Source organism: Rhamphochromis sp. 'chilingali' (genome assembly GCF_963969265.1).
Source record: "Rhamphochromis sp. 'chilingali' genome assembly, chromosome: 18".
Taxonomy (NCBI): Eukaryota; Metazoa; Chordata; class Actinopteri; order Cichliformes; family Cichlidae; genus Rhamphochromis; species Rhamphochromis sp. 'chilingali'.
In genome coordinates, this window is record NC_137945.1 from 35,885,921 (window position 1) to 35,903,687 (window position 17,767).

The 17,767-nt window shown below is 43.8% G+C and overlaps 2 protein-coding genes across 2 annotated transcripts; one reads left to right on the forward strand and one right to left on the reverse strand.

Annotated features, from left to right (window-relative positions):
- The first annotated feature begins 201 nt into the window (after positions 1-201).
- On the forward strand, positions 202-7,738 carry LOC308386316 (tissue factor-like). Its single transcript, XM_080865771.1, has 6 exons — positions 202-417; positions 2,166-2,277; positions 2,390-2,583; positions 3,378-3,553; positions 3,645-3,813; positions 5,786-7,738. The coding sequence occupies exons 1-6, from the start codon at positions 342-344 to the stop codon at positions 5,917-5,919; spliced, it is 861 nt and encodes a 286-aa protein (XP_080721897.1). The 5' UTR covers positions 202-341; the 3' UTR covers positions 5,920-7,738.
- Positions 7,739-8,519: 781 nt separating this feature from the next.
- On the reverse strand, positions 8,520-17,715 carry LOC308385343 (tartrate-resistant acid phosphatase type 5-like). Its single transcript, XM_080864200.1, has 6 exons — positions 16,141-17,715; positions 12,632-12,822; positions 10,938-11,065; positions 10,522-10,713; positions 10,103-10,250; positions 8,520-9,822 (listed from the first exon to the last, which is right to left on the reverse strand). Exons 1-6 carry the CDS (start codon positions 16,214-16,216, stop codon positions 9,583-9,585), a joined length of 975 nt encoding a protein of 324 aa, XP_080720326.1. The 5' UTR covers positions 16,217-17,715; the 3' UTR covers positions 8,520-9,582.
- Positions 17,716-17,767: the final 52 nt, after the last annotated feature.

The following is a 17,767-nucleotide window of genomic DNA, read 5'->3' on the forward strand; positions in this document are numbered from 1 at the left end:
GCATGAAAACCATCATCCAGGTAAGCAAACCCCCAAAGCTGGTTCTGTCCGGACGAACAGAAGTTCTTATGATGTAATAATGATCGGCTGAGTCCGAAGAAGCCATTGAGCCGCTATATCCGCTCAATGACTTAAGCGGGACAGGCACGCAGCGCATACCGCAGCGATGTGATGACGGGCGAGCCGGACGCTCCTTATTTGGTCATGTTGGACTGAGTTAAACTGCTACGAGCGGAGGTTTTTAGTCCTGAGCAGAAACGAAAAGTATCCCAGTGTGAAAGGAGGCTCCGGGACTGCACGCGGATAGCTGTCTGATCTGGACTACACTTCCTGAGGGTACCATGGCGACCACAAGAATAGAAGCAGGATTTTATTTTCTTTACTTTTCTTTTTTCCACATGCTGCTGTCTGCCTCAGGTGAGTCCGGCGCATTCTCCTAGTGTGGATGCAGCGACAGAAACGCTTCTTCTTCTCGTGATTATTATTATTATTATTATTATTATTATTATTATTATTATTATTATTATTATTATTATTATTATTCTTAGAGGTACAGTCAGAACACGTCTGTTTTTTTATTTGGCCTCACATGTGAAATTCAATTCAATTCAATTCAATTTTATTTATATAGCGCCAAATCACAACAAAAGTCGCCTCAAGGCGCTTCATAGATACAGAGAAAAACCCAACAATCATATGACCCCCTATGAGCAGCACTTTGGCAACAGTGGGAAGGAAAAACTCCCTTTTAACAGGAAGAAACCTCCGGCAGAACCAGGCTCAGGGAGGGGCGGGGCCATCTGCTGCGACCGGTTGGGGTGAGAGAAGGAAGACAGGATAAAGACATGCTGTGGAAGAGAGACAGAGATTAATAACAGATATGATTCAATGCAGAGAGGTCTGTTAACACATAGTGAGTGAGAAAGGTGACTGGAAAGGAAAAACTCAATGCATCATGGGAATCCCCCGGCAGCCTACGTCTATTGCAGCATAACTAAGGGAGGATTCAGGGTCACCTGGTCCAGCCCTAACTATATGCTTTAGCAAAAAGGAAAGTTTGAAGCCTAATCTTGAAAGTAGAGATAGTGTCTGTCTCCTGAATCCAAACTGGAAGCTGGTTCCACAGAAGAGGGGCCTGAAAACTGAAGGCTCTGCCTCCCATTCTACTTTTAAATACTCTAGGAACAACAAGTAGGCCTGCAGAGCGAGAGCGAAGTGCTCTAATAGGGTGATATGGTACTACAAGGTCATTAAGATAAGATGGGGCCTGATTATTTAAGAGCTTGTATGTGAGGAGCAGGATTTTGAATTCAATTCTGGATTTAACAGGAAGCCAGTGAAGGGAAGCCAAAACAGGAGAAATCTGCTCTCTCTTTCTAGTCCCTGTCAGGACTCTTGCTGCAGCATTTTGGATTAGCTGAAGGCTTTTCAGGGAGTTTTTAGGACATCCTGATAATAATGAATTACAGTCGTCCAGCCTGGAAGTAATAAATGCATGAACTAGTTTTTCAGCGTCACTCTGAGACAGGATATTTCTAACTTTAGAGATGTTGCACAAATGGAAGAACGCAGTCTTACATATTTGTTTAATATGTGCGTTGAAGGACATGTCCTGGTCAAAGATGACTCCAAGGTTCCTCACAGTGTTACTGGAGGCCAAGGTAATGCCATCCAGAGTAAGAATCTGCTTAGATACCATATTTCTAGGCTTTTCAGGGCCGAGTACAATAACCTCAGTTTGATCTGAATTGTGAAAAGAGTGAGACAGCTGCACTCTTTGCCCCCAGCTAAAGAGGAAGGAGGTACTTACACTCCCGAGGTCTGCAAACAAGCGACGATGTTTCAGACAGATTTGCGATCCTCGGTGTAAGAGGGGAGAAGCTGTGGTGTGCTCCGTGGGTGGCACACTTACTGTGGTCACAAAGCAAAGTGCAGCTGGAACAGTCCGTCCGTAAAACTACATGAGTGGGGCCTTTTTCTCCACTGATAAGAGCGCAGCTCTGGGATGTTCACCATGTGAACCTGATGAAATGATGAATCTGAGCACAGTTTGGGTCGTTTTGCTGCTAAAGGATGTGCAACACTGTGTTAAAGAGCTTCAGTCATTCAGCAGGATCAGTAATGTCTGATTTTCATCATGTGACTGATCCACTCCTTGTTTGCAGGCTCGTATCCACAAGCGCAGAACGTCACCTGGAAATCCACCAATTTTAAAACGGTTCTGGTCTGGGAGCCCAAACCATCCGCGGATTACTCTTACACAGTGGAACTGTCTCCGTAAGTACCATCCACACCTGGCCTCACAGCCCCATCAGTTCACCTACGGCAGCACGTTTTCATGTATGTGGGTGTTTCATGTAAACTATGTGTAACACGTCATATGTTGCAGGGTTGGTGGGAACGCACAGAGAATCACTAACTGTATCCGGTCGTCACAAACGATGTGCGATCTCTCCACCGCCATGACTGATCCCAAAGCCTGCTACGTAGCTGATGTCCTATCTCAGCCCCCACAGGGGGCGACCTCTGAACTCTCCGAGTTTCCCCACAAAACCTCGCCAAAATTCTGCCCATACGATGACAGTAAGACCCTTTGATATTATTTTTTATAAATCAGAATAACATAGAAATGAAAGCATGCCCGGGAGAGCGCATGAAGCCAGCGCAGGAACAGTTTAACATGGTAACACACCCGCTCTCATGGTCGCCCTCAGTGAGCATGATGCAAAGAAGTCTCACCGTCACACTCACAGGGTTGTTTCCATCATCGGTCCCTGGATCTGTAGACTTTCACAAAGTTGTTGCCCATCCAATAAAGAGATGCCCGTCACAGTTTCTCTGTCAGGTACAATGTCATCAGGCAGCGGTCTCAAAGCCGAGGTCACCCCTACCTCTGCGCTTGACTTAAACAGGAACACAATGACAGCAGCACTGCTGCCTCGTGTCACACAGACAGGACCCCTGTGTTTATTTAGTCGTCCAGTGAACGGCTTCAGAGGAAATAAAGTTTAGTCTTGTTTTACAATATTTGAAAAGTAAACAAACAAACAAACACTCCTGTTTTCTTGTTTTGCACTACTTGAAGTGTCCTCCAATGAGACGACAGTGTCCGCAGTGGCCCACAGTGTGACACCCGGTCATCAGGGGTCGTTCTGTCTACAGGTCCAGAGAGCAATGTTAACATAAGCAGATTATTTATGTGATCATTCAGCAAACTCAAAGAAAAGCTGATCATTTTATGTCAACACATAAGCTGTTTGTTGAAGCTGTCATTCTCATTTAGTTCAGTGTAATATTGGAAGGTTAACAGAGACTTCAGTGATCACAGGACACACATGTGCATATCCAGCAGTTTCAAAAATACTTCTCCTCCACAGCTGAACTCGACAGGCCCAAGTTCACGCTGGAGGTCAGTGAAGGCAGCGCCACCCTGAACGTGACAGACTCACCCACTGCCATCGCCAACGGTCAACACCTGCAGACTTTGAGGGACATCTTCTCTGAGCGGCTCCACTACAGAGTCACCTACTGGAAGAATAAGAGCACTGGCAAAGTGAGGAGCACCCACCACAGACTGACATCACAACAGCAGTCTTTAACATACGTGAATGACATCACGGGCCTTTCCCTTCTGTTGTCCACAGAAAACATCCAACTACAACACAAGTATGATAAAGGTGACTGGCCTGGATCACGGGGAGAGCTACTGCTTCCAGGTCCAAGCCTACATCCCCAGCCGCACTTATGGCAAGCAGCTGGGAGACCTGAGTCCCCCGCAGTGCTCAAAAGACGAGAACCAGACCATCATAGAAGGTGAGCTCTTTATTTCAGCGCAGCACTGACCACGAGCTGCTGACACAGCAGCGGTACAGCAGGATGTGATTTATTTGACTAACAATCGTCTGCAGAAGCCTGTTGACTTGATGAGTAACTTATCATTTTGTGAGGTGAAAATGGAGTTTTCACAAACTCTGTGTGTTTATTTTTGATGCGGAGGAGAACACTAACTGTTAAGGTTGCAAAAGCTCTGTAAAGTGTTTGAACACTGGGCCAGGCTTTCTTCTCAGGTGTGTGTCTGTGTGGGTGTGAAGGAGCTGGGAAATAGAGGTGAGGCAGTAAATCGTGCCTGGATCTGATGGTGTTTATTACACGACTGTGACTCCAGTTCAGTCTACAGAATAAGAGGGCGGGGCCAAAATACCAGAGCTTACACACAATGCTGTGGTGCTGGGATGTCTGCCTTTGGGACAGGGGGCGCTCCAGGACCCCAGCACATCCACTTCCCACGGCCTCGTGCGGATGTGCGTCCAGAGCGTGTACATCCGTCCGTAAATATTTGGACTATAAATTCACAGCATGTTTATTTATTGTCTTAGTGAAACAGGTGGTCGTCAAGCACCTCCAGAGTTCTTCATGACTAAAACAACATTACATCTACTTTTAATCCAGTTTTATTTATACAACACGTGACCTCAGTGTGCTTTATATGTGAACAATAACACAAACGTGTTAAAGTGAGTGTTTGTAGTAACTCAAACAAAAACATCAGGATGTTTCCCCTCAGACTGTGAAACCTGTGAAAAAAGCACTTCTGCATTCATTACTCTGAAGGTGTTTGTGATGAACTACAGCTGCAGTGTGCCGTGGGTGCACGGATTCTTAATAGAAATCCCACAGCGCCCCCTACAGGAAGCTGCTACAGTAACAGGCAATAACCCCACACGGAGCCACGTCACTGTGGACTGTCTGTCTGCAGATGTTATTCTGAATTAGCAAACAGTGAAAGTAATCACATTACTCATCACTTTGTTTTGTTTTCAGAGTAATGCAGTATTAATTAGTAAAGTTAAACCAAGTGTGTGAATACGTCATTAATCCTCCGTGGTCACAGCGTCTCCACAGCAGCAAGAACAGTGACTAAATAACTAATACAATATTTTACAAAATATAACAAAACAGCTCTAATTACTGGAACATTGATAGGTATGTACAAATATCATTACCTATGAATGTCACTTATGGATAATAATAATGCATTGCATTTATAAAGCGCTTTATTCATCCACACACTGGTGGAGGCAGCTACAGCAGTAGCTACAGCAGTAGCCACATCGCGCCATCGGCCCCTCTGGCCAACACCAGTAGGTGAAGTGTCTCGCCCAAGGACACAACGACCGAGACTGTCCGAGCCGGGGCTCGAACCGGCAACCGTCTGATTCAAGATGAACTCCCAACTCTTGAGCCGCGATCGCCCCGTTTGTTGAGCGGTTTGTTGAGTCTGCTGGCGTCTGTGAGCCTCCACAGAGGACGGCGCCGACCACAGAGACTCACAGAACATGCTGAGCATTGTCCGACAGATGTTGAAGGACCTCAGAGATGACTGGCCCGTCCTCTAGAGGGCGGTGGTGCTTCTAACCCAGTCCAGGTGTTTTCTGTGTGTACTCTGAGGCATTTATGCTCCTCCACGACGTCCACATCCACCTCCTGGACTGAAACAGGTCACAGGTTTCTTGGTCCTCCCACAGTCCACAGTCTTTGGTCTTTGTCACGTTGAGCTGCAGATGATTCTGCTCACACAGCATGCGTGTGACTGTGTTACATGGTTCAAACACCACACAGAGTCTGCCTGTGAATTTGTGTGAAAAGCTTCAGTGTGGCTTGTACTGTAGTCTTAAGTACTCTGAGTACTGTATAAAAGCCAGCCCATCCGTACTCCCGTGTGGGTTACTGCTTAGAAATGAGCAGTAAAGCTTTGCTGTGACAGACTGTGTTGTGTTTTCCACAGTGTATTCTCCTGCAGTGATCATTTCTGCCATCATCCTCATCCTACTGCTCACCGGGATCATCATCACCGTCACAGTGGTGTGCTGCAAGCGCAAGAAAAAAGCTGCAAACGGTGAAAAGAAGGGCGTAGTATAAAGTATGTGCTTCACTACACATCTCTCGCGGTACGTTGAACTGGACACACGGACATATGTCGCTCAGCATTCCTCAGCCAAACACTGGACTTTCATTTAGTTTCTGTGAAACAACCTTATTTTTGACACTGGGAAGATGGGAAAACTCTGCTGAAGCCCTGCTACAGTATGTACTGATACTGCAAATACTGCATCTCCTTTCCTGGTGCCTGTGACTACTATAGTAAAATATAACAGCTTATTTTATTTAATTTCACAGTCTGCTGTGTAAATGTAAATCATTCTTAGACTGTAGTGGGGATTTTACCTTGAAACACATTTTTATGGAATCAAAATGTAGGATGTATATTTTTGTATGTGGTGTATTTATTTTATTGTGTTTAACTGATATTAAAGACAATAAACATGTTACTCCTTACGTTTGTGCATTTTACTGGTAACAGCAGAGCATCGCTGGGCTTTGGTGGTCATCAGCAACACAACAACATTCAGGGGTCAGCGTTTTGCTGGACGCTGTCTGAGCTGATGCAGGCTGAAACCCAGCGCTTGGCTCAGACCATCAGTTTAATACATTTGCTGCAGCAGGCTGGATGTGTCACGTTGTTTATTTACAGATAATTTATAAACAAACACCTTCATTACGTGTTGATTTACTCAGTGCACGTGTTTGTTTTTGTTATTTTACATTTTCCTGGTTCATTCATTTCTTCACCAGGTTAAAACGGCCGTTTATTAATTAATTAATGTTACAATCCATGTTAAAATGTAAAATAAGGATGGTTAAAGGATTTAGACAGATATGGAATTTCTTGGAATATGTTTAACGAGTTTTCAAAGAGCATTTAAAATGTATATGGTCCATTTTGACCAGCATCCTGTTTTATTGTGAAAACCTCGTGATTGTAAGAGGAAGTGAATGTGATTGTGATCAGTTGCTGAGAAAAGCTGTGAGGAAAGTACGAGATGTTAGTCCAAGTGTGTAATTGTGTACGAGCTGGACTATCTGCTGTCTTTGTCAGTCGCTGCGAGCAGCTGCTCACTCTCGTTTGAGCATCAAGAGCCTGAAACATCCTGAACATGTCCACTGATGACTCCTTCACACGTAACTCTTATGATCTAGTCCCATTTCACAGGGCTCATGCTGCTCCATGTGACTGTCTCAGCCACAGATGACAGCTGCAGACATAAAGCTACAGAAAAATGACCTGGTAGCTCACAGACATCATGTCCTCCACCCTCTGGAGACATCAGAGCCTATAGAAGCCATGTCTAATATGAGTCCAAGTTTGACGTTTAAAAGACGTCCACAATGACCACACAGGGACTGTAAATAGCCGCACACGGAGGTGCTACGGACGTGAACACTAGACTAGAGATGGACCGATCCGATATTACGTATCGGTCCGATACTGACCTAAATTACTGGATCGGATATCGGAGAGAAATAAAAAATGTAATGATCCATTAAATATCAAACAAGCACCTCACAAAACTTTATTCTCTATATCTTTATTCTCTTCCCCCTCCTGCCCCCCCCCCCCCCTCTTTCTTAAATAGATAACTATCATATCTGATATCATATCTCACAGTACAATAATATTGAATGGGTTGCATTGTTGTATTTTGTCATGTTTCTCAGGTCTTTGTCTGAATTTCTACGAACATTATTGCTAAGGATTGTCTTATTGCATTGGAGTCACACTGGGTTAAATATGTACACTTGGGTTTTAAGGGGTATTTATTATTTTCTTCTTTTTTTGGGGTTGTATGGAAGCCCCAAACGCAATTTCATTGTTCTTGACAATGACAATAAATAAATAAATACAACATGGCGTAACTCGGCTCATAACCGAGCAGTGTGGTCATGTGGCTGTGTGTATTAGCCTCAAACCAGCATTTCATCTCCGAGGAAGTTACCCCAGAGAGAAGTAAAGCAAGTGTGTAAGTTCATCTCTGAATGTTTGTAAAGCTTAACAACCGATATATGGAGCGACTGCCTCTCTCTCTCTCTCTCTCTCCTGCTGCTACTTCAATCATGAAACTGATCAATGATCAGCTGATCGTCTCCTTTGTTTTTGGCCCACTTTGCACCAGAAAGAGGAAACCAGCAGCTGAACAACAGCAGCACGTTTAAGCTTGATCAGCTGTTGTTAGAATTTATTTAATATTACTTTCTACTCGAGGATCTTTTTCTACGCAGCTGACGGCTGGTAACTGTGCAGGGGCGGATCTAGCAAAGTTTAGCCAGGGGGGCCGATAGGGCATGAACAGGGAAAAGGGGGCACAAAGACATACTTTTCTTTCTTATTCTCATTTAAAATGTCGAGCTTTTAATAAATAATTATCTGACACCCAAAGTTTTAATCTGATGTAAAATGTATAGAAGTCCATTACTGTATATAGTAATTGTTAAGTCTAATATACCCCAGTAAGCTGTAGTACTTTTTCCTTTGGGAACCATCTGTGCAGTCTGCAATTTTGTTGAAGAAAGATGTTGAATCTATTTAATTATTCTTGAAAAATAATTGATTCTGTGCATTTTTTTTCACACTGCATCAAATTAAGGTTGATTACGTCGATTAAGCATCATGAGGTGGAGCGTGAGGGGTGGCTCCCTATTTTTTTATTAGGTTATTAGGTTGCTTAATATTTCTGCTAAGTACTCTTTAAAATACCAGAGTAGGGAGGATGGTGCAGGTTTAAGTTCATTAGATTGATCAGTGTTGCTGAATTATGAAATATTTTGGGTGCAGTGTATTTTTTGCATACAGGTCTAACAGAATAGCCTTAGTGTTGTTGTTTATTTACACTAGAGTATGAACTCATACAAAAAGCAGCAAGATATTAAAAAACAGTTTTATTGATTAAAAACACTATATCGGATTCATCAGTGGGACTGGACTCCATATATTACAAAGACGTATTAGGGACACATTAAGAGAAAAATGTTGTCAATCGTTCTGAGAAAAAAGTTGAAAGTGTATTTCAAGAAAACAAGTACTTCTATTACTTTGTGCTAACATATTGATTCCAGAGGGAACGTTGCACATGTTCTAAAGAACAAAGCTTTGACGTCACCCGCAATCAGGTAGCTTCATTATAGATGATTATCACCATCATCATCATCAATCACAGCATCTGATCGATAACTGATCAGGAGCCGATCAGTGCTTAATTATTTTTAAACCGTCTGTGACTATGAATGTGAAACTGAATTTACATTAAATTTGTTTAACAAAAGCAAAGAAAACAATGCTGATGGTTACAAAATAGTAACGAGGATGTTATTCTTCACACAGGCTGCTTTTCTGTAACCGAAGCAACAGTACTCAACAAAGTAACTGCAGTGTTATTGCAGCACCTTTAACTTACAATATAAAGTGCCTTGAAGCGGCTGCTGTTGTGATGTGGCATCATATATATTTCCCTACATATTCATATGCAGGTATGTACACATACACGCTGATCTATTCATAAAGATTAGAAGTGAAAAGCATTGCATTTGAAACTGTTATTGATTAAACAGCTGTTTAATTTCACAATAATTAAAAGTTGTAATTAAAATGAAGGTTTTATATTTACAGAGTGCCAGAGTACATGACACAAAGCTGGGCAGCACATGAACAAACATGGTTGCTCCTGATGGTTACCGATCTCTGCGGCCTCAGACTTTGCGTTTTGGCAGCTCAGCCTGGTAAACACATTTCCCATCTGTCTGCATGTAACTGACTGTCATCTGACGCTCAGTCACTTGGAAGAAAGCTAGGCCTCCTGCTGTGTGATTGACAGGACTGGAAAAGAGCTGCCAGGACGGAGGGACACTGCTGATGTGACGAGTGGAATGATCACTGACCATCCCACTCCCGCTGACAACATACGAGCTCCCATCATCCTCTCTGATGAACTGTTGGAGGAGAGAACAGAGAAACTGCGTCTTCTTTTGATGGGTTGGATTGTCACACTTTCTACACAAAGATCAGGAACTAGCATCTCTTTGTTTAACATTAATATGATATCCTCTGGTTTGGGGCACAGAAACTGATCAGCAGTCAGAAACACTTGGTCAACACGTCATAGCACAGGACTGGTTGTCCCAGCAGGTCAGTGCGATGGACTGAATATAATGGAGACACTTCACTCCCTTGTTTTAACTGGTGAAAGTGATGTTCTGTATGTGAACACACCTGCAGATCATGATCATGGCCACACAGGTAAACGGTGACTCTGTACTTCTTCAGCAGAGGCCGTAGTTTGTCGACTAGACAGGCTGTAGGTCCGTGATTGCCAATAGACCACACAGGATAATGACCAGCCACCACCACATAGTCAGACCTGCACAAGCCAGACAGCCTTTAAACTCCCACACAGAGGGACCAGCAACACCAGCAGAGCTAACTGGTTTAAACTGTTGGGTGTATGTTTCCCTCTCTTTGATGCTCTTCTTTATTTGGTTTTCTGTACACTGTATATTTATTTAAATCCTCATTCTGCGTAATATTTGTCACACAGTTGTATATCAAACCTTTAATAAATCACAAATGTATCTTTGTATTGAGTGACATCTGTGCAGATAACTGGTCAAACGAATCTGTGTTTGAATCACCTGCTGCTGGCCAGTTTAGCACTGATCCAGTTCCACTGGTTTGCTGCTGCCGTGGAGTCCTCTGGTCCCACAGGCTGGACCTGGTCATTGGTGTTTCCACAGAGCACCACCGTATCAATCATCAGGATGCTCACTGACACGTTTGTGTGTGGAACAGTAAACTGAAGATCGTAATAAAGAGCTGGGTAATTCCTACAGAGACAACACATCATAACGTCCAAGCAACACTGAGGTCTGGAACCTTGAATCATCTCAGTTATCACAGAAACGAGTGTACAAAACATCAGAGCACGTTTTAGCAACGTCTGAAACACGATTTTAATGCAAGTCACATGATAACTAGTTCAGGTCAAAGCTACAGGTGTAAGAAGACTGACCTTCTCATTCAAACCTTGTCTGTATTGCTTGATATTTACCATCGGTGGGATATGTTAGAGTAAGCCATTTGTGCTGAGATGTTGCCGATATGGTCGTGGTTTCCAGCAGTTAGGTACCACTGTATATCCAGTAGAGATGGCTGCGAGAAGACACCTTCAAACGTGTTCTGTGGAGGAGAAATACCTCACAGTTTATGTCTGTGTAGGCTCTCAGTCGTCCAGCTCATGGTAGTCTAAGAAGCTTTGAAAGTACTGGACTCCTTCTGTTTCACCTGTCATCAAAGAAGCTTCTGCAAGTCTAAAACCTGAGGTATTTAAACCCAAGAGAGTCACTGACCCACTATGGATTTATTCCACAAACATGAGTGTGCCATGGGCTCCCCAGTGTCACCCATTATAGCCAAGCTTTACATGGAGGAAGCGGAAAATAAAGCACTTAGCCACTGGCACAGATACGAGGATGACACCTGGGTCAAAATCAGAACCCAGGAAGTAGAAGCCTTCACTGCTCACATGAGCTCTGTGGATAGAAACACACCAGGGCAAAGGATAACTGTTCACTGTTTCTGGACTGTGCCGTGCGCACGGAGGTGAACGGAAACCTCAACACTGACGTTTACCAGGACATCTGCATCTCAAGGACAAAGGTCTTTCGAGGATGTCAGTGTTCACATTGTGGGCAGAGAAGACAGATGGTTTGAAAGAGGAGTGAAAGAAGTTATCTATGTCCACTGTGAATAATCATCTTTAAATAAAGGCTGCCTTACATCACCAACTGTCTGCTGGCTACGATGCAGTTTCTCTTCCAGGTGCCTGACATTTACATCAGGTAACCTCAACAGGTCACATGACAGGGTAAGGCAAGGTCTCACAATGGTTCCACCTGAAACATACTTATCACGCCTCCGTTCTTGTATCACACCGTGACTCACGTGACGAGGCTCGTGATCAGTAGTGGGTCAACAACTCTTAGCCTGCAGTCTGTTAGACTGATGATAGCGTTAACAAGCTGCTAGCTGCAAATAATCATGTGCAGTTCTGAAAGCAGACTATGACCTCACCTCAACTAATGCCAGCTCGGTGGTGAGTAGCCTCAGTAACACTAATAAATCACACAGCAGCAGTACATTCACGTAGTTGTAAAAGCATGACAATAGTAATCCAAAGTATTCAGAATCCCTTACTCACATTGAGTAACTGAACAGAATATGTTACAAACTACATTTTGGGGCATGTATTCTGTAATCTGTAGTGGAATATGCTTTAAAAGTAACCTTCCCAACACTGGGTACCAGTACTGTCCCTCCAGTCTTCACTTTGCAGGGAATATGGTGATCGGGTGTTTCTTTGGAAACCTCAAGCCACATTTTGCAGCTTTCTGGAGTCCAGCAGAGCTAAACATGGACAAGCTTCCTGTTGCTATGGGTTTCTTTTGGTTCTCTTACCTATTGTGAAGTTCACAAAGAAACTGGCAGTGAATAAATTATCCCTGCTCATCTTCACTGTAAAAGAGTGTAGCAACACCAGTGAGAAGTGCTAACTACAAATCTAAAACTATGCGTTTGATTTGTAACATTTTAGTTTTTAGCCAAGGAAATGACATCACCCTGCAGAATCCTTTAGGGTAGACTAAACTCTGAAGAGATGCTATTCATCGCAAAGTCTGGGGCTACAAGAAGAGCTCAACAGAATATATCAACAGCTGTTAATGCATGGGTCCTGATATGATATACCTTGAAGCGTGGGTCTTCCACATCCTTGACGCCGCTAAAATAGAAGTGATCTCCAAGGCTGAGAACAAAGTCCACCCCCTCGGATTGGGCCAGTCTATCCATCTCTGCAGCAATAGCTTTCTCTTGAGCAGTGTAGTAAGGAGGAAAAGGCAGCCCACCCCAGTCTGCAAGCACCACAAAGTTCAGCACACCTACAGACAATGAAGACACTTTTCTCAACACATGTGCACCATCCACAGACAGATACATACATGTGAATGGTTTTGTGGTTTAAAAACTATGTGTGAAATGCCTTAATGAAAACAAATGGTGAACATTCAAACAGACAGGCCCTGGCCAGATGGTGGATTCACACCCACAACCTTCTTGTTTATTACTTTGGCTGGGCAACAACAGCACTAAATATTGTGCCCCATGCTGCCCTCTAGTGGTGCCATATGACCTAAATCAGTGGTTCTCAACCGTTTCACAATGAGTACCACCTCAATAAATATATGGCTCTTAAAGTACCACCCTTATGACTGACATTAAAGTACAGTAGTATGGGCCTATTTAACACCACATATAGTTTACACAAGACAATTTTATTTCTTATATGAATGAATTTTATTTTAACTTTCATAAACAGGACGTGACAAGTGATAATAATAACAACTGTACTGCATTAAAACATTCACAGCAGGTGGGATAGCCAATCTTTAAGTGATGACCCGATGAAACCTGCGTCAGTCCAAACTACTCTGAGATTATTAAGGCTGTTGTGTTTTCAACATGTTTTAATGCTTTCGATCTTGTTCTGTTTAATCTGATCAAGCCCTGTTGGCCTCTCTCGGTTTTTATTACCACTGTTCATTTTAAAGCTCAGTTTTTAAACCCTTACGATGTAACTCCAGCCCATGCAGCAGTATATTAATGACTAACCTCGTATTGCAGTTGTTCTCCTGACTGAAGTTTGGTCCGTTTACAGCATCCTGTCATGCGACTGCCAGGGGCGTAATTTCCAGAGGGATTAGGCGGGTTATGACCCGCCCCCCCCCCCCCCCCCCCATTAATCAGACCCAACCAATATAACCCCCCCCAATAAAATTATGAATTATCTTGCATAAATAGGCTGTTGATTTTCTTTACTCATTTCAGTTATTACCAGCAAAATAGTTGAATGTTTAATCATCTGGGAATTTACTCAGATTTATTTATTTATTTAGACAGAGATCTTGACCCCCCCAATGTTCAGCACAAAGTTACGCCGATGGCGACTGGATTTGTCCCTAACCATCGGGAACCCTCACGTTAACTTTTACAGAGTGGAAAAAAGTTAGCGTTCATCCTCCATCTTCACTGTTTGTGTTATGCTAACATAGCTGTGTAGTTAGCGGTCACGTAGCACATCATTATATACCAGCTAGCCCAACTTCAGTAACCCTACAAACGTCACTGCTGTTTAGTTTCCTGTCTTCATTTATGCTGGAAGTGATAGCAGAGCTGTACAGTTTAATTTGTGTTGTGGCGATTAAGCTGCCGGATTTTTGGCTTCACAACTCTTCGTGGTCCGTGGACATCGAACCTCAGTTTGCTCTTTGTGGCATTTCAGAAACAAAATAACACCATGTGGTGGCCTCGCTGGATCTGCTGCGATGACCCGCTGTGTGATGACCCTTCTCTGGGCTCCCCCCACCCAAGGGAAATTCACCGCTCTCAAGGCGCTGCTGCTGCGCCGCTACTCCCTCTCCGATGCAGAGCGGGCCAAGATACTCCTCTCTCTCTCAGGCCTGGGTGATGGTACCGCTCTTGAGCTCATGGAGCGCACGCTGTCCTTGCTAAGAATGGATGATGGCGGATTTCTCTTCACTCACGTCTTCCTCCGACAGTTGCCGGCACCAGTGCCAGCTGGCCTCGCCAACTCCCCGCTGCTGGCCTTGGAGGATTACCGCTCACTCGCAGAAGAACCAGATCGTATTCTCCTGGCTACTAGGAGCTTTGGCATCCAGGTGATAGTTCCGACGGCATCTCCTGCCCATCCACCGATTCTCCCGGGGGCCTCTGACTCATCGATGGTGGCTGGGATCGTGGCACGGCGGCGCCTTGGAAAACAGCTGTGTTTTTACCAACAGCATTTTGGCACCACAGCACGGCGCTGTCTGCCGCCTTTGCAGTTTCAAGGCCCAGGGAAACGAGCCTGCCAGCGCTCTGTAGCGGCTGCGACCGCTGGCGATAAGGAAAGGCTGCTCTTCATAGAGAACTCATGCTCAGGGAGACGTTTTTTGGTTGACTCGGGCTCCCAGAAGAGTCTCGTGAAGTCTCATGTCGTCTTTGCAAACCTCCACAATGGTATATTCTTTAATCCTAAAAACAATTGGAGATTTCCTGCATACCACTAGAGAGAGCCCAAGTACCACCAGGGGTACGCATACCACAGTTTGAGAATGACTGACCTAAATAACACTACAGCTAACCGCGCTAACGCGCTGACACGGCGCAGCCCCACGCATTGGGCAATCTGCGCTAACTTGCTAACGGAGATTTGCTGGGTTAATGCAGTTATGGCGTTAAGGTTATTTTAAGGAGATTAACGCTGACAGCACTAATAAAAACACATCTTTTGATGTTTTTGTTAATTTTATTTAAATGGTGTGCAAAAGTCTCAAGACATCTTATTCCTTTATATTTTGCTTCCAGGGAGTCAGATTGTTGCCAGACTTTGCATTTTTCTTTTTCAACACAGCACTCGTGTGCTGGCTCATGCCCTGCCCACCTCACGTTTGGGAGACTGTAATACCATTCTCTTTGCTCTCCTCAAAAACAAACTTCTCAGTTGGCTCCACATGGTACATCTACACAAATCTGCACCAATGACTGTTGCACCCATTCTCAGCTTCACTAGCTCCCTATCCACATTGTATTCAGTACAATATTTTGGTTCTTTGACTCTGACCTCCTTCAGCCTTAGACTCCTTCTCATGTCCTCTGCTCAGTCAGCTGCTCCTCACGTCAAACTGGACACTTCACGTGATGGAGTCTTTCGCTGCGCTGCACCTTGACTTTGAAATTCATTACTACACCTTCAACAGCTCGACTCTGACAGAGTCAAATCTCAGCTCAAAACTTAACATTTTCATTTGCATGTCAACTCTAATCATCCTTAACTTTTTAGTATTCCTATCTTCTAAAACTGTTCTTGTTATTTTGTGTTGTAGGGGCCAACAAATAAATATTATCGTTATCATAACGCTGACCTATCAGTCATTCAAGCCTTATAAAGGTACCCAGCTCAAGGGATGAACCAATGATGCAGCTACACTAAACACACAACTTGGCAAATACCCTGTTTTGTAACTTTGGGCACTTTATTAGCAGCCTGTCACAACAAGGAAACAAAGTAATATGTTTAAGCTCAAATATAAGGCTCGAACCTGAGAGTCCTTAATCACGACTCTTCATGTACTTCCTGTGAGACAGGTCATCACACTGTAAATCAAACCTAACACTGACTAACATAAGCAGCAGCCTACCTTGTTCCACAGCGTCGAGGCCTTTCCACAAGTTATGAAAGCTTAGAATCAACACTATACACATGAGCCTGTCCATGGCTTCACTGTGCTCCCGTTTAAAACTGAAACAAACCTGAAACTTCCTGCATCAGGCCGGGCGAGAAAAACAGGATATCAGCTGATCAGCAGGTCAAAGTACAAACTGACTGCAGTTGCTCTAAGCAGACACGTTGTGACACACTGCAGCGAGTAAAAGAAGTGCAGACCTTCACACGGATCTTGCAGTATTTTCTGCTCTGCATGAAATGATTTTAAAGGAAGCTCTAAAGACAAACCTCTGAAAAAAGCAAAAACATAACGAGATTAAACACCTGTGTGGGTGTTTCCTGTGGTTACAGTGTGCAACTTTTATTATACTATCATTCAAGGCTAACGACGACAGCAATTCCTAAATTAGAGTAATTTAACTAAATACAGGCTGTGCAGAGAGCGCTATGCTGACTGGTGCACTGACAGGGTCACAGCAGTGTGATGTTGTCACCCTCCGTGGAAAAGCAAGAGATAGTGATGATGTTCTGCAACAATCCCACCCAGCCGGGGACCGTCCACCCTCCAAGATAACCATGCTCGTTCCAGTAGGAAGTGAATTCACTTTCACTGATGTAGTGCCAGACAGTTTCTTCACACTTCAGTCATCCCCTCTGATAAACAACACCCACGTATCAATAACAGAAAATGTGACATTGGTAGAAAAAAACTTGGTGTTTCATGGATGCTGCACAACTCACAGGTGCATTGTCCTTGTAATTGTGTTACTATTTATGGGCAAATAAGAGAAACATTGTTACAACAGAAATAAAATCAACCAACACAACGTTTAGTTCTTTTGTGGTAATTTTATGAAAAGCAATGTTTTTAAGTTTCTTAAAAATAGAGATGGTGAATCCAAACTGGGAGAACTTCAAAGGAAGCCAGTACAGGAGAAGTCTCACTGTGGCGTTTTGGATCAACTCAAAGCTTTTCAGGGAGTTTTTAGGACTTCCTGTTGACAGCGATTACAGATAGAAGTAATAAACGTATGAAGAAAAGCAGTCGTACACATTTATATTTTGGTACATGGACTGGCTCTCATGCACCGCCTTTCTACTCTCAGCACTTTATACAAGAGTCCTCATCCACCCCGTTTATAGAATCATGTTTTTCCATGTTTAACTGAGCTCAGGTAGAGAACGGGAACAGGGTTGATGTGCAAGGCTGTAGCAACTACAGTGTGATATGGAAACAGCGTCTGAAACTAGGGTGAAGACAGATGTCGTGATCAGCAAGCAGCAGTATGGATTCATGAGCAGGAGCTGGACCAGCACACATGTAAGCACAGCGAGACGGCGGGGAGGCGTGTCATAGATGAGGCAGATGGTTCACATCAGAGATCAGCTCTGAGCCTCCTCTTGGTCTCAACGCTGATGGACAGGTTGAGCTGCAGTGAGAGTGGAGAGCCAGGAGGGGTGGAGGTATGTGCTGGATCGCTTTCAAGATCGACCTCCATCACTGCAGAGCAGCTCTTGCTACCCATGTTGAGTTCCCCAAAAAAGTCTTTTTGTATAATTCTGAAATTATTATTTTTAACCTGTGGCAGTTCAACACTTTG